The 21,034-nt window shown below is 49.2% G+C and overlaps 1 protein-coding gene across 1 annotated transcript in view; it reads left to right on the top strand.

Annotated features, from left to right (window-relative positions):
- Nucleotides 1-21,034, top strand: part of PCDHAC2 (protocadherin alpha subfamily C, 2) — a 108,320-nt gene that overhangs the window by 34,397 nt on the left and 52,889 nt on the right. The window contains exons 4-5 of the mRNA XM_015429200.1: nt 7,533-7,591; nt 9,292-9,383. Coding sequence (XP_015284686.1) covers nt 7,533-7,591; nt 9,292-9,383 — 151 coding nt within the window. The remainder of the gene's footprint in view (nt 1-7,532; nt 7,592-9,291; nt 9,384-21,034) is intronic.

Here is a 21,034-nt window from a genome sequence, read left to right as displayed (position 1 = left end):
TTGTGTGGGGGGGGGGGGAGTTCTCCATATATGTGTGCCTTTCTGCTTCTCTTTCTGTTGGATAATCAGAATCAAAGGAAGGCAGAATTCTTGTGCCTTTAATAGTGTTAGGGGAGAAGGGATTTTGGTCAAATCATCCTGTCAATGCAGAGGTGAGAAAAGCAAGGCCTGTTTTAGCTCCCTTTTTCAGGCCACTATTCAGAGATGTTCTCCTTTCCAGCTGACTGCCCCTCCCTTGCCCTCTTCCCCTTGTGTGTTTCCTCTTGCTCTTTCTCTCTCTTTCTCTTCCAAGAAGAGGAAGAAGAAAGAAATAGAAAACGGTGCTTGTGTTGTGATACAGGGGTGTTAGATCAGCACTTTCAATGCCAGCATCACTTGTCTGCCTGCCTGCCGTAAGAAAAAAGATACTCTTGCAAAATCACTGTAAGATCCAAGCTGAGGTGCTGCTTCTGCTGGGGCCTGTTTTCGGTAGCTCGCCAAGTAGAATATTTGCTCGCAAGACTCTACATCTTAGAGGGAGCATCGGTTGTAATAGCTGGAGGTCTCCAGCCACCATCTGGAAGTTGACAACCCTAGTGTAATGTATGCAATGAGCTGCCTATTGAATGCATAGTGTTGTGAAACATCTAATTGAATTGCCATGTTGAGCTTCGTCCTGGGCTAGGATCCAAATACAGCCAATCAGGTTTCTAGCCCAGGAACTAACCTCCAATCACTTCACAGCAAACTCCCTGAGCGGGAACGCTTGTGATTGGTATTTATTGGTACAACCTCATTGGTTGGTAATTGTACAGTGGGCGTGGCTATATTAGCCGGGAATGTTTAAAAGCAGGACTACTGCTATGGAAAAGCTGAAGCGTTCTGTTCTGGCTATCTGATGTTGATCAGTGTTGGAGTTGTGTTCGAGTTGAAGAATAAAGTTGTGTTCATGCTGAATCACTCTCTGACTGCTTTGTTAAGCGAGCGACTTAACACCTAGATCTCTCTCCCTTCCTCCCAGGGTTGCCAACTCTGGGTTGGGAAATTGGTGGAGATTTGGGGGAGGACCCTAAGGAGGGGAGGGCTTGGCTTAAGGAGGGGGGAACCTCAGCATACAGCCCACCCTGCAAGGCAGCCATTTTCTCCCGGGGATCTGCTCTTCGTCCTCTGGACCATCACTTGTGATTCCAGGAGAGCTTCAGGTCTCACCTTGTAGGTTGACAGACTTGCCGCCTCCCTGGGCCTAGGTGAGCACTGAAAAGTCCTGGAAGTGGAGGCACAGCATAGTGAAATCAGCTCAAGGTTTATTGATTACATCAGGAACTGGGATGACAAAGCCGGTCCAAGCCCGGCTTAAATGCGTTGTCAAACACCACACCCAGCACACACCCACTCCCCGTGATAGGTCCTATTGACAGATGCATTCCTGATAGGTCAACCCTCGGATCCGGGCGAACCCACTGGTGCGCTGTAATGTATCCAGTCTGACCGCGTGGCCGGCTTGAGCTCCACGTGGTCAAGAGCAAACATCGAGCTTCGCTCAACGCAACAAAGGACTAAGCGGATCCTAGCCAGCACCTCTCTGAGGGCTAGGTTCCCGGCCGAGAGCCTATGGAACTCTCAGCCACTGTAAATAACCTATTGGGATGTGGTGGGGTGTTTTGGGTGGTGGTTTCACAGGGAATATAAGCTGGCCTGCGGGCCGGCCAAAGTCGTCTTGTTCCTGATCGAATAAAGTACGCTTTGCTGAAATCACTCTCCGTCTGCGTACTTTTCAGACAGGGTAGAGAGTTCCCTGGTATTGAGCCTGACAAAATGGACTCGAACGTGTGCGACACTACATCTGTTGGCCTTTCAGGTGCTACAAGATTCTTCACTGTTTGTCCCCACAAATAACTGTGGTCTAGTCAGTTAACAACGTCCCTGGTCAGTGCTGTAATTCCAGCGTGGGCTTAGAATCTTGTTTCTGGTTCCTTCCCCCCATTTCTGCATCATTTTCACCCAGGCATGAGCTCCCTCTGAGTCTTGCTGCCGTGACAAACATGTCTGCCTTCTACAAAAATCTGCTGCAGTCGGCAAGCCTGATAAAATCTAGTGCAATTCTCTGCAGTCCATAAACCCCAGCAGAAAAGCCACTGCAAGCAGACTGGCTCAGATCTCCTCTTTACAGGAGGCTGCACTTTACAGCATTTCGGGTGGCCCAACAGAAGCAGATAATTTTCTTACTTTCACATCCTAAACAAGCACAGTCTAGTTTTTTAAAAACAGAAATCTCTGCTTTCTCCACACGTTTTATTGCAATCCTTACAGCCTGATCGCAGGCATGTTTACTCCGAAGTCAGTCCCAAGTATGTTTAATACTGCAAACAGAATCCTTTGCTTTCTGACGTGTCGTTCCATATTTCCCTGCAGAATCATTGTGTGTTGTTCACCACGAGTAAGCATTTCTCTGTCTTTGCAGTGAATGGATCTTGTCTTTGCATGTAGGTGATTTTGCGTCATTAAAATAAAAACCTGACGCACAATTTGTGCATCTGTATGTGATGTTCCTTGTAGTAGACTGATGGTTTAGCAGGGAGAAAACAATCTTGTGGAAGATAGGGAGCTGTTGCCCCCAGAATGGCGTACTTGTGTGGACCTCTCCTTCTCTCTACTGTGTAGTGAGAGGGAGTGACAGGTGATCAGCCATATTGGTTGCCTCACTCGACTGCCCCCATTCCTGATGGGGAGGGGGGTGTTGTGCATTGATGATGGAGGGGGACCCCATTCCCCTAAAGACCAAGCACCAGTTTAGTACCTTAAAATGCTCTGGTGCCACCCCCCTTTTAAATTTTTCATTGAACATAATACTTAGCCTGAATAAAATCCCTACAAATACTGCTGAGTATTTTTTGGTAATGTTCCACGTGGTCCTAAAGCTGTTCCCAGTAGCTATTTTGAATTCTTTTTATTCCAGTCAAGCAACATGACTGTAAACATTTTATAACAAAGCCAGTTCGTTTTTATGTTTTGATGTGGCTGGCCTTTTTCACTGCAGAATCATGAATTATGTCCCTAAAGTCAATGTCATTTTCTCGATAAACAAATAGGGTTGCCAAGTCCCCCCGGTCACCAGCAGGGATTTTTTTTTGGGGGGTGGGGTTGCTAGGGCTGCCAGATCACGGCTGGGAAACTCCTGGAGATTTGGGGGTGGAACCTGGGAAGGACAGGGACCTCAGTGGGTACAATGCCATACAGTCCTCCATCCTCCAAAGCATCCCTAACAGCTAGTCTGGAGACAAGCTGTAATTCCGGGGGTTCCCCAGGGCCCACCTGGAGGCTGACATCCCTAACAGCTAGGTGGCTTAGCTGCTCTTCCTTAGATAATGCCAGCATTTTTGTATGAGCACTTGCTTGCTGAAACTTCTCTGAGCTTCTACCAGAGTCTCCGGCTATATATATTAGTTGTAGCATTTTGTTTTGTTTTTGTAAATCTCATTTAATAAGTGGGGGTTGTCTATACTCTTTGCCAAAAGTCGATTTGAAGATCCCCCCCTCCCCCGATGCAACATGTCACAAGGGAAAATTCTCAGAAATCTGTAGGATACTTGGGAGGGAGACACTGAGAAATTTCTTCCAGTTCCTTGGGCTCTGATGTCACGTAATTTAGGACTAGGGTTGCCGATCTTCATTCGGCACCTGGATATCTCCCACTATTACAACTCATCTCCAGACCACGGAGATCAGTTCCCCCCCTGGAGAAAACGGCTGCTTTGGAGGGTGGATTCTATGGCATTATGCCCTACTGAGGTCCCGCCTCTCCCCAAACACCCTCTCCTCAGGCTCCACCACCCAAATCTCCAGGTATTCCCCAATCCAGAGCTGGCAACCCTATTTAGGACTGCATGGAACATAAAATAAATGTTATTGTTTGGGTTGCCAGCTCTGGGTTGGGAAAAACTGGAGATTTTGGGTGTGGAGCCTGTGGAGAGCGGAGTTTGGGGAGTGGGGACATAAATGGGGTAGAATGCCATAGACTCCACCTTCCAAAGCGGTCATTTTCTCCAGGGGAACTGATCACTATCAACTGGAGATTAGTTGCAATCCCAGGAGAACTCCAGCCACCACCTGGTGGTTGGCAACCCTAGTTATTGGTTGCTTTGGATCTGTGCTCTAATTCACAGACCACGTTGCCTAATGTTGCATCAAAAGGAAAGGCTCTGGTTCATTTTTAGAGATGGCAGAACGAGATTCCACAGGCTCCAACGTACAGGGCTTTGTTGGTAGCGTTCCAGACATCTTGGCATCTTTTCTCTCTTGTTGAGAAGAAATTCTGGAAAACAACACTCACCAGCATCTTTTTTAGCATTGGCTTTGTTAGCTTCCGCATTTCCTCAGAAGCCAGGATACCAGCCAGACAAATTGTTGATCGATAGAATTTGTTCTGTTTTTAGACTAAAAGCCTGGGTTTTGAGGAAAAACCTGAGTCAGATCGGGGCAAAGTGTTCTCTTGGGTTGCCAACCACCAGGTGAAAGGCAGGAGATCCCCCACTGTTACACACATGGGGCGTCAAAATTCTATAAAGATCTTTGAACATAAGCTACAATTTAGCTTCAGATGTTTTTTTTTTAATTATGGTAATGGGAGTTGCTACTCTGGGACAGCTACCACCACCCCAATCTCTGGGCCCCGGTGAAGTGTTGTTTCCTCCAGACATGGCTCCCATCTTCCCCCATCTCAGCTTCACCGCTTCATGCATTTCCTCCACTCTCTACAGGCTTCTAAAGCTGTGGAATGTGACTCTAAGCAGCAAAGCATGTGCACACACAGAATGCACAGGTGAATTGTAGTAGTGCCCAGGGGTCATTTCGTAGAAAAAGAGCTAGGGGAACTCATTAGCATAACTCATTAGCATATGCCACACCCCCTTATATCAGGGGCCCAGCGGTGGACCTGCAAGGCCGGCGGGAGTGCGAGGAAGCCCCGCCAAGGCCCTCCCTGGCCCCAGGCATGCAGGGGTGGGGAGAGGCGGGGAAGAAGCAACTTACCCTCCCTCTTCTCCTGCCTCCTCCTGGCTGAATGAGGGCTGGAAGCGGGGTGGACGGAAGCAGGGGGCGGGGCTTCGTCGTGTGCCCCGCCCCCCCGCACCTCCCCCGGGGGAACTGTGTGTCCCCGCGCCGAAATGACCCCTGGTACTGCCTCAGGAGCAAGTACTGGGGCAGATGGGCCAGGGCCCAGAGTTTCCTGCCCCTCTCCCCCAGGCCATATCTCTGGCTCCTCAGGCTCTTCCTCTAGGGCTTCCAAGTCAGAGTCCAGAGCCAGCTCAGTGGGGGTCATGATGATGTTCTGGGTTTCCTCTGGAAGTGATATAGCGGTATGCCCCCCACCCATGAACCTCCTGTTGGTCGCGAGGCTTGGCAATCCTATGTACAACACTTTTTCCCCTTTAGAAGCCTGGGAAAGGAGCAATGCTAGGGAAAAAACCACCTGGAACTAAAGAGCATGGGGAGTGAAAGCAGGAGAGAATTCCATTCCCATCAGCTGTGTGGTTGGTCTTAATGCCGAAAGCAGATCTCTGCCCCCACCCCAACTTTATATGTAAATAGGGCAGACATGTGAACAAACCAGCTTGACTGCTCCCACAATCTGAAGCTTGGTCCGCACTCTGTCGCAGTGTAGGGTTTCCAGGTTCTACCTGGCTGGTGGTGGGGAGCTCCATGGTCCATTCCAGGATCTTCCAGTGCAGGCATGAGGAGTGCACACTGCAGGGGTGTGTGTGTGATGCTCTAGTTTTTGGACAAAGCTCTCTGGTTTGAGCTCAATTTTACCACAGAGTTTTGCCCAAAAATTAGAGTGTCACCCCCCTGACGCTGACAACGTGATGACATTACTTCTGAGTGATGGCATTATGTCACATTTGGGGCATTTGCAGGCAAGGTTTTCCCACACCAGCCAGCTGGCTGGCTGCAGAAAGGGCCCCGCAAATGCGGGGGAACCCCCACCCGGACCGGCGACCTGGCAACCCTATCACATTGTCATGGGTTGCTACTAATGGGAATGAGAAAACACCCTGTCATCATTTATGATATGGAATAACGGTTGCTACCAGTTATCTGCCCTGACCTGGATAGCCCAGTCTCATCAGATCTCGGAAGCTAAGCCGTGTCAGCCCTAGTTAGTATCTGGATGGGAGGCCATCAAGGAGGTCCAGGGCCTCTATGCAGAGGAAGGCAATGGCCAACCCCCTCTGAATGTCTCCTGCTTTGAAAAGCCTACAGCAGTGGTGGCGAACCTATGGCACGGGTGCCAGAGGTGGCACTCAGAGCCCTCTCTGTGGGCACGCGTGCCATCGCCCCAGCCAGGCCCAGACTGTCATTAAAGTGTCGAATTCTCTGCCCAATAATTTTAAGTAAATGAAAGCATTTGGGATTGCTTTCCTTCCTTTGTTGGGATCATCTTAAGTCAATGTGTGAGTTGTTTTTTCTAAAGTAAAACCTCAGTATTCAGGTTAAATTGCCATGTTGGTGCTTTGCGATAAATAAGTGGGGTTTGCGTTGCAGTTTGGGCACTCGGTCTCTAAAAGGTTCGCCATCACTGGCCTACAGGGTTGCCATAAGTCGGCTGTGACTTGGCCGCACCTTCCACCACCACCACCACCACCACCACCACCACCACCACCACCACCACCACCACCAGAACCACCAGCAGTCCTCAGGGAGAAGGGGATGGACAGGGAGATGCCATTTTGAGATGGCACTCAGCGGCCTTCCATAATATACAGTTGTACTCTACAATACATTATAACCTTTACCTTTAATGTATTTTTGGAATTTGCCGTGGATACTGTAGACGAGGTCAGGTACATATATCTTTTATAATAAATGAAAGACACGTTACCATGTGAAATCTAGGATGGGGGGAGGAGGGGACAGGACTTGAAAGGGATGTCCTTGTAGTTTGAATACAGGAACGTGTCTAACAGCGATGCTTAGGCTACAATCTGGTTTTTTTTAAAAACCCTTAACAGATCAAAATACCCCCCAAAGGAGGTCTAAAATAGATGTAGAATATCGGGGCAGAAAACGACGGAGAGCATGAAGGGCAGCACAACAAGGATTGCAGCCTTTGAAATATTATGGGATGACCTGCATAAGAATAATGCAGTATAGGACAGAACAAATTATCTGGAAACCCCCCCCCCCCCGGTGTTGAAGGCACCTGCCTTTATTCTAAGGCAATTCCTGAATACAGGCAAAGAACTGTCCAGCTTTTGGGTTCAGGGAGGGGACCCGATATTTCACAGTTAAATTAAAAACCTGGTTTTACAACCTCATAACTCCACCTGGAGTGACTTGGGTGTAATTACAAAAAAGTTCCTATACAGTGTGTGGGGATGAGCTGGCACCTCTTCCTGTGTTCAAAGAAGCAAGTAGATTTATGTTACCTTTTGGCAAGAGACAAAATATGGAAGAGCTTTGGATGGGATCCTAGATTAGAATACGCTGCTTTTTAAACACTGTTGAAGCATAAAGTAATATGGATTTCTTTCTGTCCATTTTTTTTTGTCTTGCAGCCAAAACCACCCAATCCTGATTGGCGTTATTCTGCGTCCTTAAGAGCGGGAATGCAAGGGTAGGTACTACACCCTCGTTCTCGTCCTTGCCACTCTGTGAGGGAAATGGCCCAGCTGCGGTCTGGTGACTATAAACAGCATAGAGCACATTCACCCACGATTGCATTTGTCCCTGCGAAATGAATGGGAGCTGTGGTCTGGGGTGTTTGAAGAAGAACTTCCTGGTGGATTGTGGCCAGAAGCAGCTGTGAGGGAAACACACAGATTCTGCTCTTTGGGCATGGCATCTGTCAGCTCTTTCCCAGATACATGATAATAAGCTCTTGCATCCTATCAGTGCATTCAGGATGCATCCTGAGCAGTGGTCTGTTGTTGGATTGCTGAACTCTGTTAAAGCTTGTAATTGTCACTCTCAATCAGCTATGAATGTTCCCTCTCTGCTTCATCATCTTCTTCTTCTTCTCCTCCTCCACCACCATCACCATCCCTCTCAGTTCACAATATAAAAACCACATTGTGCTTGTAAGCTCATTTTTCTTCCAGTAGCTGTGGAAATTATGTTGACTGGAGGAGCCTTGAACTGTCCAAAGCCTCACGGAAGTCTTAGCTTCCTGGCTAAGCAGGGATTTGAACCCACATGTGGATCATAGGCAAGCCATGCTCCGTTAGCTATGCCACTCTGCCAGTTGTAGCTGAGGGGGCATCTTGGGTAACCAGAATGACATTAGGGCATTGGAAAGACAGGAAACAAAAATTCCCTTCCCAGATCCCTGTTTAAGCAAAATTGGCTTGGAAATTGACAAGTTTTGCCAGCAATGGAAATTAACACACTGACTTCAGGATTTTGAGTTAAGGGGTTGGATCTAGGGCAACATTTCTGCTTGTGCAGAAATTCAGGGGAAAGACTGCAGTAGTTGCTCCTACTAAGCTGTATCCCCATGTATTTCTACCTGCACAAGATCCACAACCAGTTTTAGGGCACTACACTATATCGGGAAGAAAGCACTGGTGCTACAGGAGTTCTTGCCCAGTGCTACTGTGCTAAGTCTTTTTATGGTCCACTTGTGTATCACTGGATCCAAGCCATGGTCTCCTATGCTTTAAACAGGGCAAATGTCTTGATTTTGGAACACTCCCATGTGCTTCTGCCGTTGCCACTTCAATTTGCACATTAATAACTGGTGACAACTAAATCAGCTGGCCTCGTGACAGCTCGGGATGAAAAAAAAAACTGCTGTGGAAAGTTCCCTGCTGTTTTCTCTTCCTGCTCCTCAAAGGCATAAGGCACCATCAGTGCCAGGTGTTGCCAGTGACAGTGGAAGACTAGCTGAGGGCTGCCTGGAACTGACAGGACAGGGCTTCCTTATTTATTTCAGCACTAAGGCATAAACACTATGGGGGCCTGGGGATTTCCCGGCCATGCTGGAGGCTTCGCATCTCATTACTGGCAACAAAAGCCTTTTGTCAAGGCAACACGTAGGCAATGCAGTTGCACCTGAATTAAGTTGGTGGGATGCAAGCATCATCATGCAGATCAGCAACTGCAAACCGTGCAGGAAGGAAACCTTAGAGCCCTGTTTGCCACCACAAGCACACTTCTCGGGAAAGGATACTTTGCTTGTGCAAGCCGTGAGCGTTGGTGACGTCATGTTGGAGGGAGACACGTGGGCAGAAAAAGGCAAAGCAGGGGTGACGCAGGAAAGGGTCATGCTGTCTTGCTGAGAACTGTGTCGTCTAATCACTGTGTGCATTTGTTTAGCCCTGGGCACATGGAGGAGGCAGGAGGCTTACGAGGACCAGGACCAGGAGGACCAGAGCAGCAATGGCCAACAGTATCCAGCGCAACAACAGGTTAGGGAATGAGACTTCCTTTTTCTGCTTAAGGGCTGGGGTGGGAGGTGGTCTCCCGGTAAGGAGGAGCTCTTGGTCTTGGACCTGCCCTTTCCGCTGCGTGGCTCAACATTACCTTTCTGTTTTGTGTTGGGAACTTGAATCCTCCCTCTCTCAAAGAACCCCTTGTGGGTGAATAAAGGCAGCAAAAAACAACAACACAACAACAACAGTCAGGTACCAGATGAGTACCAGTTACTGGGCTGGGTGAGTCCCAGCATCCTGAATTAGAGAGAAAAAATGGGAAGATTCCAGGCAGGGGATTTGGTTTGGAGAAGTTTTGTAGCCAACACGAAAAATACCTTCCCTTACAAAAGATGGCACCATGTTGTTATGCCAACTGTCCTGTGCCTTCCGATTTTACATGCCCCTTTACTGTGTTCATGCAGCACTTCCCACCTCTCAGAAGGGACTTAAGAGTGAGGGTGTGTGTCTGCAGTGCCACCAGTGGAATGTAAAATGGCTTTGCTTAAATGAAGTGTTGGGTGGATTCAACTATTCCCAAATCGCTGATCCTGTCCCCACCAGTGACCGCCACAGGGCAAATCATGGGCATTGCCCAAGCATCCAGGTGTCCAAGTTCAGGTATGCACAACTGCATTTTTGCATCACAAGCTCCCCTGCTTGGTTATCATTGTTGCCAGCCCTGAACCTGTGCCATGAGCAGCAGCACAAGGTCCACTGGCCATCTATGGCTGGCACACAGCAGGTCAAAAGCAGGAGTAAAGCCCGTGCAGAAATGATCCACTTGCTGAATGCCCTGGAAGGATCTGTGTGCAGAGAGAATGTTGTGGATGTAAACAACAAGCGAAGGGAAGAGGGGAGAGCCAGGCCATTCAACAGGGCTGCCACACCTTTATGCTACCTTCTCACAGTCAGCAGAGACCAGTGATGTGGTCGGTTCATGTCTGTGTTGTCAAGAAGAGGCAACCCTGTAGGTGCTCGGGCAGAATGTTCGCACTGCACAATGCAGGCCCATCCTCTGCTGTCTCTGCTCAGCCTTACTCCCTGTGCCACACAGTGGTTGTTATTATTAAAGTTTGTATCCAAAAGAAATTTCAGAGGGATCGGAGCAAACAAAACCATTAACAGAAAACACGTAACCCTTTCCTTTGGGTAGGGGCCATGGCTCAGCGGTAGAGCCTCTGTTTGGCATGCAGAAAGTCCCCGGTTCAATTCCCAGCATCTCCAGTTAAAAGGACCAGGTGGGAGGTGATGTGAAAGACGTCCACCTGAGACCCGGGAGAGCTGCCGCCAGTTTGTGTAGGCAGTACTGACCTTGATGAACCGAGGGGCTGATTCATTGCAAGGCAGCTTCATGTGTTTTTACGTGTTCCCCACATAAAACCAGAGGCAGACAGTGTAATATCTGTGTTAAAATCAGGCATGATCAGTCAAACTTAGATGCCTGGCAGAGCCAAAAAGAGAGAGAAAAAATACATTTTGTAGAGACTGAGCTTGACCAGCCTCTCTCTCTCTAGGAGTCAGTTTCACAAACATGGATGTAGACTGGTGGTGCGGTTCCCATTCCCAGACCTAGGGGGCATGGGGACCAAATAGAGTTGTGTTTTCTGGTGTTCCTTGTGATCATCAGAGGTCATTTCGGGGGGGGATCGCGGGGGATCGCAGTTCCCCCGGGTGAGGTACGGGGGCGGGGCACATGACGAAGCCCCGCCCCTGCTTCCGGCCGCCCTGCTTCCGGCCCTCATTCAGCCAGGAGGAGGCAGGAGAAGAGGAAGGGTAAGTTGCTGCCTCCCTGCCTCTCCCCACCCCTGTCTGCCTGGGGCCAGGGAGGGCCTTCGCGGGGTTGGGGGCGGGGTGTGTGGCCTTATGACACACTTCTGGTGATGTCAGGGGGTGTGGCCTTATGACACACTTCCGGTGATGTCAGGGGGTGTGGCATATGCTAATGAGTTATGCTAATGAGTTCCCCTAGCTCTTTTTCTACGAAACGACCCCTGGTGATCACAGATTTCCATTCTCTGCCACAGTGTATGGCCTGTAAGCTGCTAAACTTAAATAAACTGAGGCTGAAACATTCTCTACCAGTGCAGGGCAGCAAGTCAATGCGTAACAGTTTAGGGTTGCCAACCTCCACGAGGGACCAGAGGATTTTCCGGAATTACAACGAATCCCCAGACAACAGAGATGGGTTTCCCTGTAGAAAATGGCTGCTTTGAAGGGCGGACTTCATGGCATTATACCCCAGTGAGGTCCTTCCCCTCTCCAAACCCACCCTTCCTCGGGCTCCTCTCCCAAATCTCCAGGAATCTCCCATCCTAGACTTGGCAAACCTAACTACATGATATGCCTAACATGTGTTGGGTCCTGGGCAGTGTTCCCTCTAAACTGAGTTAGTGTGAGCCAGCTCACAGTTTTTTAGCCTCCGGCTCACACATTTTTGTCTTAGCTCAGGAAGGAGGGCTCCAGAGGAAACTAGTTGATGCAGCAGCCCAATCGCTCGCTTACAACTTTAATGCCAGTCGCTCGCAAGGTAGAATTTTTGCTCACGAGACTCCACAGCTTAGAGGGAGCCTTGGGTCATGGGTGCATAAACAGACTTGCAGTCAGATGTGCATCAGGGAAACCCACCTTAAATAGCACTCGTTACTAGCTAGCATACGTGAGTGGGAGCTTCTAGTTTCCCTCTTGCCTACTTTCTGCCAGCAGAAGGAGGTGCTTTTCAGCCCTCTTCTTGCCTCCATGTGTTCTTCCCAGGGCACACGGAGCCAGAGAAAAGGGTCAGAAGCTGCACTCCTGCTGTTTCTGCTGCCAAAAACTGGGTGAGAGGAAAACTGGAAGCTCTTTCTCCCCCCTTGCAGTGCTGAGTGCATGAATGCTATTTAAGGTGAGTTCCCCGGATGTTATGTCTGACTGAGTCCAGCTGTGCACCTGTGACCCAACGCATATCAGGTGTATTACGTATTTTGGCCTTCAGATCATCTTTTGTGGAAAGAGCAGGACTCACTGCCTGTTGTGATGTGTGTGTAGAGTGCTCTTGAGTCACACAGCCAACTTGTGGTGACCCCGTAGGGTTTTCAAGGCCAAAGACATTCAGAGGTGGTTTGCCGTTGCCTGACTCTGCATGGCTACCTTGCAGTTCCTTGGTGGTCTCCCATCCAAATGCTAACTAGGGCTGACCCTGCTTAGCATCTGAGTTGATCAGGTTAGCCTGGGCCAGCCAGGTCAGGGCATCTGCTGTGATAGGGCTGCTGAATTCAATAGAGGACAGGGCAGCTGCAAGCAACTTTAATTAACAGGTCCGGTGGATGGGAGAATTCTGGCAGCTGCAGCTGCCTTATCCTCACCAGACTAGTCAAGTAGAAACGTCTTCCTTCAATACAGCCATGAAATGCAGCAAACCCCCATCCCAGATAGGGATGCCAGCCTCCAGGTGAGACCTGGGGATCCCCCAGAATTACAGCTCATTGTCCAGACCACAGAGATCGGTTCTCATGGAGAAAATGGATGATTTGGAGTGTGGGCTCTGTGGCATTGTGCCCCACTGAGGTCCCTGTCCTCCCCAGGCTCCATCCCCAAATCTCCAGGAGTTTCCCAGCCTGGATCTGGCAACCCTACCCCCCATCCCCCGCCAATGGCCAGGGCAGACCTGGCAACCCTGGCTCTGCTAGGTGAGGACATTTGGCTTCAACCTGAGGCAGCTGATTGGGAGGGTAGAGGTAATATTGGCCCCGGTCAAACTAGCGGGAAAAGCCGTGGCAGAAGTGCTGCTTTTTAGAGCCGGAACAAGCAGAAACGCGGCAGCGGGATCGGACAGGTCCCCCGAGGCTCTGCGCTTCTGCCGGCAGCCGCGATCACATGCTGCAGGGGAAGCGACTCTAAGAAGGGCGAGGAGGGCCAGCCGCAGCAGTTGTGTGCATGCGCAGTTCGCCATTACCACGCATACCACGGGATAACCGCGCATCGGCGATCCCACGGCCGCCGTTGCTGCACGTCATCCGGTAGGTAATGCCCTTTCACTAGTCTCTTTTAGATCCACATCTTCAGCCGGAAGGGATGGGTTGGGGGCGGGGGCGCGATGCTTGCCAGATGTTGGCATCTGATCGCGGCCAGTTTAATCCGCCCTCAACCCGTCCGTTTCGCGGGGCAAATCCTCCCGTGTGACCGGGGCCATAGTCAAACATATCTATACACCGTGAGTTAAAACTGTATTTCTCAATTGCCTTAAGCCCTTCCTGCTTTTCTTCTCTTCTTTGGTGCCCTAGTCAATGAGCTTGTCACTCCCCACTCCCCCCATCAAATGAAGATGCAAAGATATGCTTTTTAGACAGTCGACCCATTTCATGCAATTACACTCAAGTGAATCAGCCTGACGTTTGCTTTTGTGGTGTCTACCCCAGAGCCACACCTGGGTCTCATCGCACCTTCATTGGCTGCTCATTTTCCGCACCACTCAGGCAAGCAGCTGTTGGATTTCCCTGCTGCCTTTGCCTAGAAGGAAGTGCTTCTGATCCCAGAGGTAGATAACTTGCACTTGGTGTTGTTGGTCTACTTGACCAATTAAGTCTAGATGGCAGGGCACTAAAAGGGCCCTTTCATTTAGTGGTCCACCAGACCTGTGGCCCAGGTTCTTCACACTGAAGAAATCAGAGAGTTAATCAATGGGAGCCTGAAAAGATGATGTCACAGTAAGTTTTAAGAAGGATAAAGATGTTAATCGTTAAGCCCACAAATCCTTAATTCCTTGCACACAGCTGCACTCTGAATTGGTGAGGCAAAGCAGCAGCTCCTTTTCCTTTGGCATTAAAGCTGGTTCTCAGTTACACAGATCAAGCCGCCATCGGATTCAGAGTGAGTTTCACCTAAGCAAAGAAGAGCAGGGTTTATCCTGTTGATGCTTATGCCTTTTAAGCTAATGCCATGTCCTGGATTTCACTCTGGTGATGGCAAGAGCCAACTCCGTGCTGAAAAGCAGAGGCGGCTTCTAAAAATGGTTCCTGGAAGGATGTTTGTTGCCAGGTCATCCCTGGGCATGACGCAGCCCAATCTGATATAGGGGAGTTTTTATGCTTGCCAGGCTGAATCATGTATCGTCTCAAGTAATGAATGGTCATCCTAAGAAGGTGCCCTGTTTGGAGAAGCCATGCTTATGTGCTGCTGGGAAAATTGATGCACTGCAACATTGGAGTCTGGAGTTCTCTTCTCCATTCACTTGTTGCCAGGGCTCTTTTTTGTAGAAAAAGCCCAGCAGGAACGCATTAGCATAATAGACCACACCCAATAGCAGAAACTCATTAGCATATTGGGCCACACCCCTGACAGCACAGCTCATTAACATACTAGGCCGCACCCCCATGTTACCAGAAGTGTGGCTATCCAGCCACACCCACCTTTTGCTTCTTATTCTGCTTACCTTGTTTGTTGTCAAAACCCAGGGCTTTTTTGTAGCAGGAACTCCTTTGCATGTTAGGCCACACACCCCTAATGCAGCCAATCCTAATGCGTTTCTGCTGTTGGGTGTGGCCTATTATGCTAATGAGTTCCTGCTGGGCGTGGCCAACTCGTGAGTCAGCTGGAACTCCGTTCCTGTGCAGTCCTGCCCAAAAATAGCCCTGCTTGTTGCTTCTAGTAATGAATGCAGCTGAAGCTCAGCAGGGCTTGGGGTGGGCAGCTGCAGCAGCCACCTCGAGCAATTGGGGGTGCATGAGCTGCCCAACGCCGAGCCTCCTGCTTCCCTCTGCCGCAACCAAATCAAAGTTCTACATCTTAGTAATGCATTACAATCCGTTCTCTGCCCAAGGAGCTGCTGCTCTGCCTGCAGAGGGGTTTCTGTTCTCTTCCCACATGTGATGTGTTAGGGGGTAGCCTCCCGCTTCTTTTCAGCTGAGTGGGGAAGTGTGGTTGTGCAAGAGTGCCACACGTGGACTGGGGTGAAGATCCTTGTGAAATAGGTTACATTCCTCACTCTGAGGGCACAGAGAATTATGTCTGTGTTTTGGGACCTTTTCTGGGAGTCACTCCAATATTCTCTGGCAGCAACTGAAGCCAATAGCAAGAAGTGCAAATACATTTGCAAACTATGTGCTAGTGAATACAGAAGCACATCTCTATTCCAGGCAAGAGCAAGGGAATGAATGGTGGGTCAGGTCCAAATGTGGCTACTTAAAGTTGCAGAAATTTAATGTGAAAGACTTAGATGGAACAAGACTGAAGGGTGGAATTCAGAGTGCCCAGTGGAATTCAGAGGGCTTATACCATTATTAAGATACATTTACCCTGTTTTTCAGTTGGGGGTAAGGAAGGCATATGTTCCTATGTTCCTATGGCCCTTAGCTACGTTAGAGAGACGGAAGATAGGCGGATTTTCCAGGCACGATCTCACCGCCACATCTGGGAAGCGTAGAGCTCCCGTGGCTCAACCAAGGCTTCCCGCCGAAGATGCGTGGCAAAAAACTAGTACCTCGGAGGTACTAGTTTCCGGAAACCGCGGGGCAAGGGTGGGCGTCTGATCGCGTTTCTGGTGGCATCCGGCGCCCGCCCATGCCCCATTGCGAAAAGATTTCCCCCCCCCCCCCAAGTCTCCAGGGATGCGCACAAGCACCCAACGGGGCATGCGCATACTTCAGGTTAAAAAAACAAAACACAACCCCGTTTGCCGTGCCACGCCGCTTCTTTGGCGCGTCGTGTGATCGGCACTTCCCCCCTAACCACGGGACCTTGACGGGACCGCGAGGGGACGCCTGATCGCATGGTCGCACATTTTTTCACTGCGGGGCAAACAGCCACGCTTCCCCCCACACACACACGATATCTGGCCCGTGTGTCCGGGGCCTATGTGTAGTTTCATTTGGACACACCACTAAATTTAGGGTCACCAGCTCCAGGTTTGGAAATACCTGGAGATTTTGGAGGAGGGTGGGGGGACTTCAGTGAGGTATAATTCCATAGAGTCCACCCTCCAAGGTGGCCCTTTTCTCCGGGTGAATTTATCTCTGTCGCCTGGAGATCACTTGTAATCCCAAGAGATCTCCAGCCACCACCTGTCTGCACTTCATGTTGTTTTCAGGGCAGTGGTTCAAAACACATTAGCTGCATTTCAGAACATCCATCTGTCTTCAGCCCAGTCAGGTTTTGCATTCAGCATGATAACAGTTTGCTCTTAGAAAGCATTAATGGCACAGCACCTGGTGAATGTCTGTATTTGAGGCCTTGTGTGCCTGGAGGGAAGGGTTTGCAGAGCACACAACAGACAACATGGATCTGATACTCCCGATATTTCCCAGGGGGCTTCAGTAATTGGGAGGAAGAAAACATTACCAGCTCCAAGCTTTGCTTCCAGACAGTGGCTTGAGATTGCACTGCCGCTCTTGGACAGGCGTCTGTGGGTCTCTGTGATGCAAGAGGGCAGCTGCTGCCCATTTTCTGCCCATAGTCCAGTCCAGTTTGGGCAGTTTTTTGGACTTCAGAGCCTTAGAATGGTTTTAAAATTCTGGAGGGGTACAATGAATTGTTCTTGATGTTTTTTTAAAAAAAATATTGTTAGAAAGTTAAGGATTTAAGCATTGGCTAAGATTTTGATTTCAATTGTTCAAAAATATGCAAATACTAAAAAATAAATTATATCAGTAGAGATGTGGGGCAGGGGAACAACAAATTTAGAGTCCAATGACACCTTTAAGACCAACATGCGCATGTTAATTTGCTGTTCATTCTCCGGCTATAAGTTTGAACCTTGACTGCCGTTCTAATGTATTTGATAAAGTGTGCCTTGCACACGAAAGCTCATACCTTTGTTGGTCTTTAAGGTGCCGCTGGATTCTAAATTTGTTGTACTGCTTCAGACCAACACGGCTGACCAACTGGATCTATTCCCATTGGATTGTGTCCCAGCCTTGTCAAAATAAGCATCCAAACTGAAATGGTGGCCATAACTATGTGCATGCTTGCACGCACACACACAAAGCAACTACATTTTTAAAAAATCTGCCCAGTCTCCCTTTCATCTGTATCTGCAGCAACGGGGGAAGGATGGGAAATCTTCCTCGCAGTCCTATTGGAGCTTCGGGGATGTCTGTCTTATGCTTTCGCTCTTCTTTCCGCACAAGGCTTGATGTCTGCAGAACCATCTCCAGGCGGACGGGGCAGAGCGCAGCAATCTGCACTCCTGCCATTTTCTGCCTCTCTGACGCATAACCCAGTTATTTACACACCACTGACCCAGAGAGGCTGCATGTGCAGCAAAATCTCTAAGCTCCCGCGCCATTCTGCTGTTACTTGTGTGCGCTCTCAAGGTGTAATGAAGGATGTAGAACAGTCACAACAGCACTCAGCAATCTCCCCCTTCGTTACTGGAATTTAGTTCCCAGAACGCTAAGGCGCTGGCTGGGGAAGGGAGATGTGTCCAAGTGAATTGCCTCTGTTGTTGTCTTATGTAATTAGATTCACATATCCCTGAAAGTATTTCTTTCCCTGCACACGCACAGCGTCAGAAGGAAAATAGATTGGCTAGGAGCGGCAGGAGGGTGTGTGTGTGTATTTATAAACCCGTATAAGAAGTTGTGGGGAATGTCTAGCTCTCTTTGTACTGCAGGAAATTTGGAGATGTCGTTTCACATGCAGATACGTAGAACCATCCAACAAGACTGTAGGGATGCCAACCTCCAGGTGGGACCTGGAATTACAGTTCAACCAGGGGAGAGGTAACCCTGGATTTGGTCCAAAGTAGTGCTCAGAACCTGGTAAGAAATGTAAATGTGATCGCACCACTTGGGTACACTGACCATAATGTGATTGAGTTCATCATTTGTATAAATAGGGAGTTGCCCAAAAAGACCAAAACAATCACTTTTAACTTTAAAAGGGGTAACTTCTCTAAAATGAGGGGACATGTGAACAGGAAACGGAAAGTAAAAGTAAAAAGCGTCAAAATAGGGTTGCCAAGTTGGATCGGCGCTGGAGCGGGGGACTCCAGCGCCGCTCTGGGAGTGCGCGCACGTGCGCTGTAACCCTGTCACCCAGAAGTGACACGACCACGCTGGGGGCAGGTCCACGACCATCCGAGGGAAAACCATAGAGTTTTCCCTCGGATGACCGTGGCCCCGCCCCGAACGCGCCCGACGCGATTGCGTCACCTCCGGGCGACGTGCACGCCGTCTGTTTTGGGGGTGGGGTTCCCCCCAGGGCACGATCCGCCGCCGCCGGGTAACGGGCCTCTGGGGCGGGGGGTTCCCCACCCTCTGGGAATATGACCAATAATAAAACTTTTTTCAAATACATTAGAAACAGGAAACCAGCCAGGGAGGCAGTGGGGCCCTTGGATGACCAAGGGGTAAAAGAATTACTGAAAGATGATAGGGAAATGGCTGAGAAGCTGAATGCATTTTTTGCCTCTGTCTTCACTGTGGAAGATAAGAAGTGCTTGCCCACTCCAGGACTGCTGATTTCGGGTGTTGAAAGACCTGAGTCAGATTGAGGTGACGAGAGAGGAGGTCCTGTGACAGATAGGCAACTTAAAAACTGATAAATCACCAGGCCCGGATGGCATACATCCAAGAGTTCTGAAAGAACTCAAATGTGAACTTGTGGATCTCCTGACAAAAATATGCCACCTATCACTAAAATTTGCCTCCATTCCTGAGGACTGGAAGGTAGCTAATGTCACCCCCATCTTTAAAAAGGGTTCCGAAGGAGATCCAGGAAATTACAGGCCAGTCAGTCTGACGTAGATGCCGGGTAAGTTAGTGGAAACTGTTATTAAGGAGAGAATTAGTAGGCAGTTGGATGAACGAAAACTATTGAGGAAGACTCAGCATGGGTTCTGTAAGGGAAGACCTTGTCTCACTAACTTGTTAGTGTTCTTTGAGGGGGTGAACAAACATGTGGACAAGGACCCAATAGATGTTGTCTACCTTGACTTCCAGAAAGCTTTTGATAAAGTTCTGGATCAAAGGCTCCTAAGTAAGCTCAAAAATCATGGGATAAAAGGACAAGTCCTCTTGTGGATCAAAAACTGGCTAATAGGAAACAGAGTGAGTATTAACAGGCAATTTTCACAGTGGAAGGTGGTAAACAGTGGGGTGCCACAGAGATCAGTACTGGGTCTGATGCTTTTTAACTTGTTTGTTAATGATTTGGAGTTGGGAGTCAGCAGTGAAGTTTTCGTCACGGGTAGTTCTGAACACACACCCTTATGTTAAACTTTGGAGCAGCCTGCCCAGCTCTCTGGGGAAGGGTCCTAGAGGACAGTGAAGCTACCTAGCAATGTGTTTCTCAAGCAGTATCCTGTACCTGGATAACCCAGGCTAGTCTGATCTTGTCATATCTCAGAAGCTAAGCAGGGTTGACCTTGGTCAGTATTTGGAAGGGGAGACCGCCAAGGAACACCAGGGTTGTAACACAGAGGCAGGCAATAGCAAACCACTCTGCTGGTCTCTTGCCTTGAAAACTCCATGGGGTTGCCTTACATAGGCTGTGATGAGAGCAAAAAAACACAAAACAACAAAACATCCTGTACCTGTGGAGAGGAGATGGCTAAGATCCATTAATAGGAAACAGAGTGAGTATTAATGGGCAATTTTCACAGTGGATGGTGGTAAACAGTGGGGTGCCACAGAGATCAGTACTGGGTCTGATGCTTTTTAACTTGTTAGTTAATGATTTGGAGTTGGGAGTCAGCAGTGAAGTTTTCGTCACGGGTAGATCTGAACACACACTCCTATGTTAAACTTTGGAGAAGCCTGCCCAGCTCTCTGGGGAAGGGTCATAGAGGACAGCGAAGCTCCTTAGCAATGTGTTTCCCAAGCAGTATCCTGTACCTGGATAACTCAGGCTAGTCTGATCTTGTCATATCTCAGAAGCCAAGCAGGGTCGACCTTGGTCAGTATTTGGATGGGAGACCGCCAAGGAACACCAGGGTTGTAACACAGAGGCAGGCAATAGCAAACCACTCTGCTGGTCTCTTGCCTTGAAAACTCCATGGGGTTGCCTTACATTGGCTGTGACGAGAGCAAAAAAACACAAAACAACAAAACATCCTGTACCTGTGGAGAGGAAGATGGCTAAGATCCACTGCATGTAAAATGCATGTTTTTTGAGGCTGGGGGCATAGTTGGACCTTAACAAGAAAAATACCCTAAGTGGGCAGTACCGCCCCCTGAGGGTGCTGAAACGATCCCGGTGGGTGGTCGGAGCCATGGGTGCAATTGGGGGGCATTGAATACAAATAAGGGGGTGGTGGAAGCATAAAGAAAGAAGAGTCTAGAACCTATCTAAAGCAGCCTTTTGGCGATAGGCCAAATAAGTTTGGGAACCTAAACCATTCCCATTGTTTATTATTGTTATTCGCAGTGGCCATTTCGTAAAAAAAGAGGTGCAGTCACTAGCATAACTTATTTGCATATGCCACACCCCCTGGCATCACCGGAAGTGTGTCAGAAGGCAACACCCACCGCTCAGGCTCCACTGGACTCTTTTGGATTGCTAGCTATTTGGCGGGGAGAACGTGCAGATCTGCCCTTGCAGAGGAGGAAGAGCTTGTACCTGAATAAAACTTGGTCTTAAAGGTGCCACTGGACTGTTTTGGACCGGGGGGACGGAGTAGGGGAGCTCTGCAACTTACCTGGCTGCTTCTTGCTCTGACTGAGGGCTGCTGG

Source organism: Gekko japonicus, unplaced genomic scaffold, assembly GCF_001447785.1.
Source record: "Gekko japonicus isolate JY-2015 unplaced genomic scaffold, Gekko_japonicus_V1.1 scaffold2946, whole genome shotgun sequence".
NCBI lineage: Eukaryota > Metazoa > Chordata > Lepidosauria > Squamata > Gekkonidae > Gekko > Gekko japonicus.
Note: the sequence above shows the minus strand (reverse complement) of the source record. Positions and strands in the feature narration are given on the sequence as shown.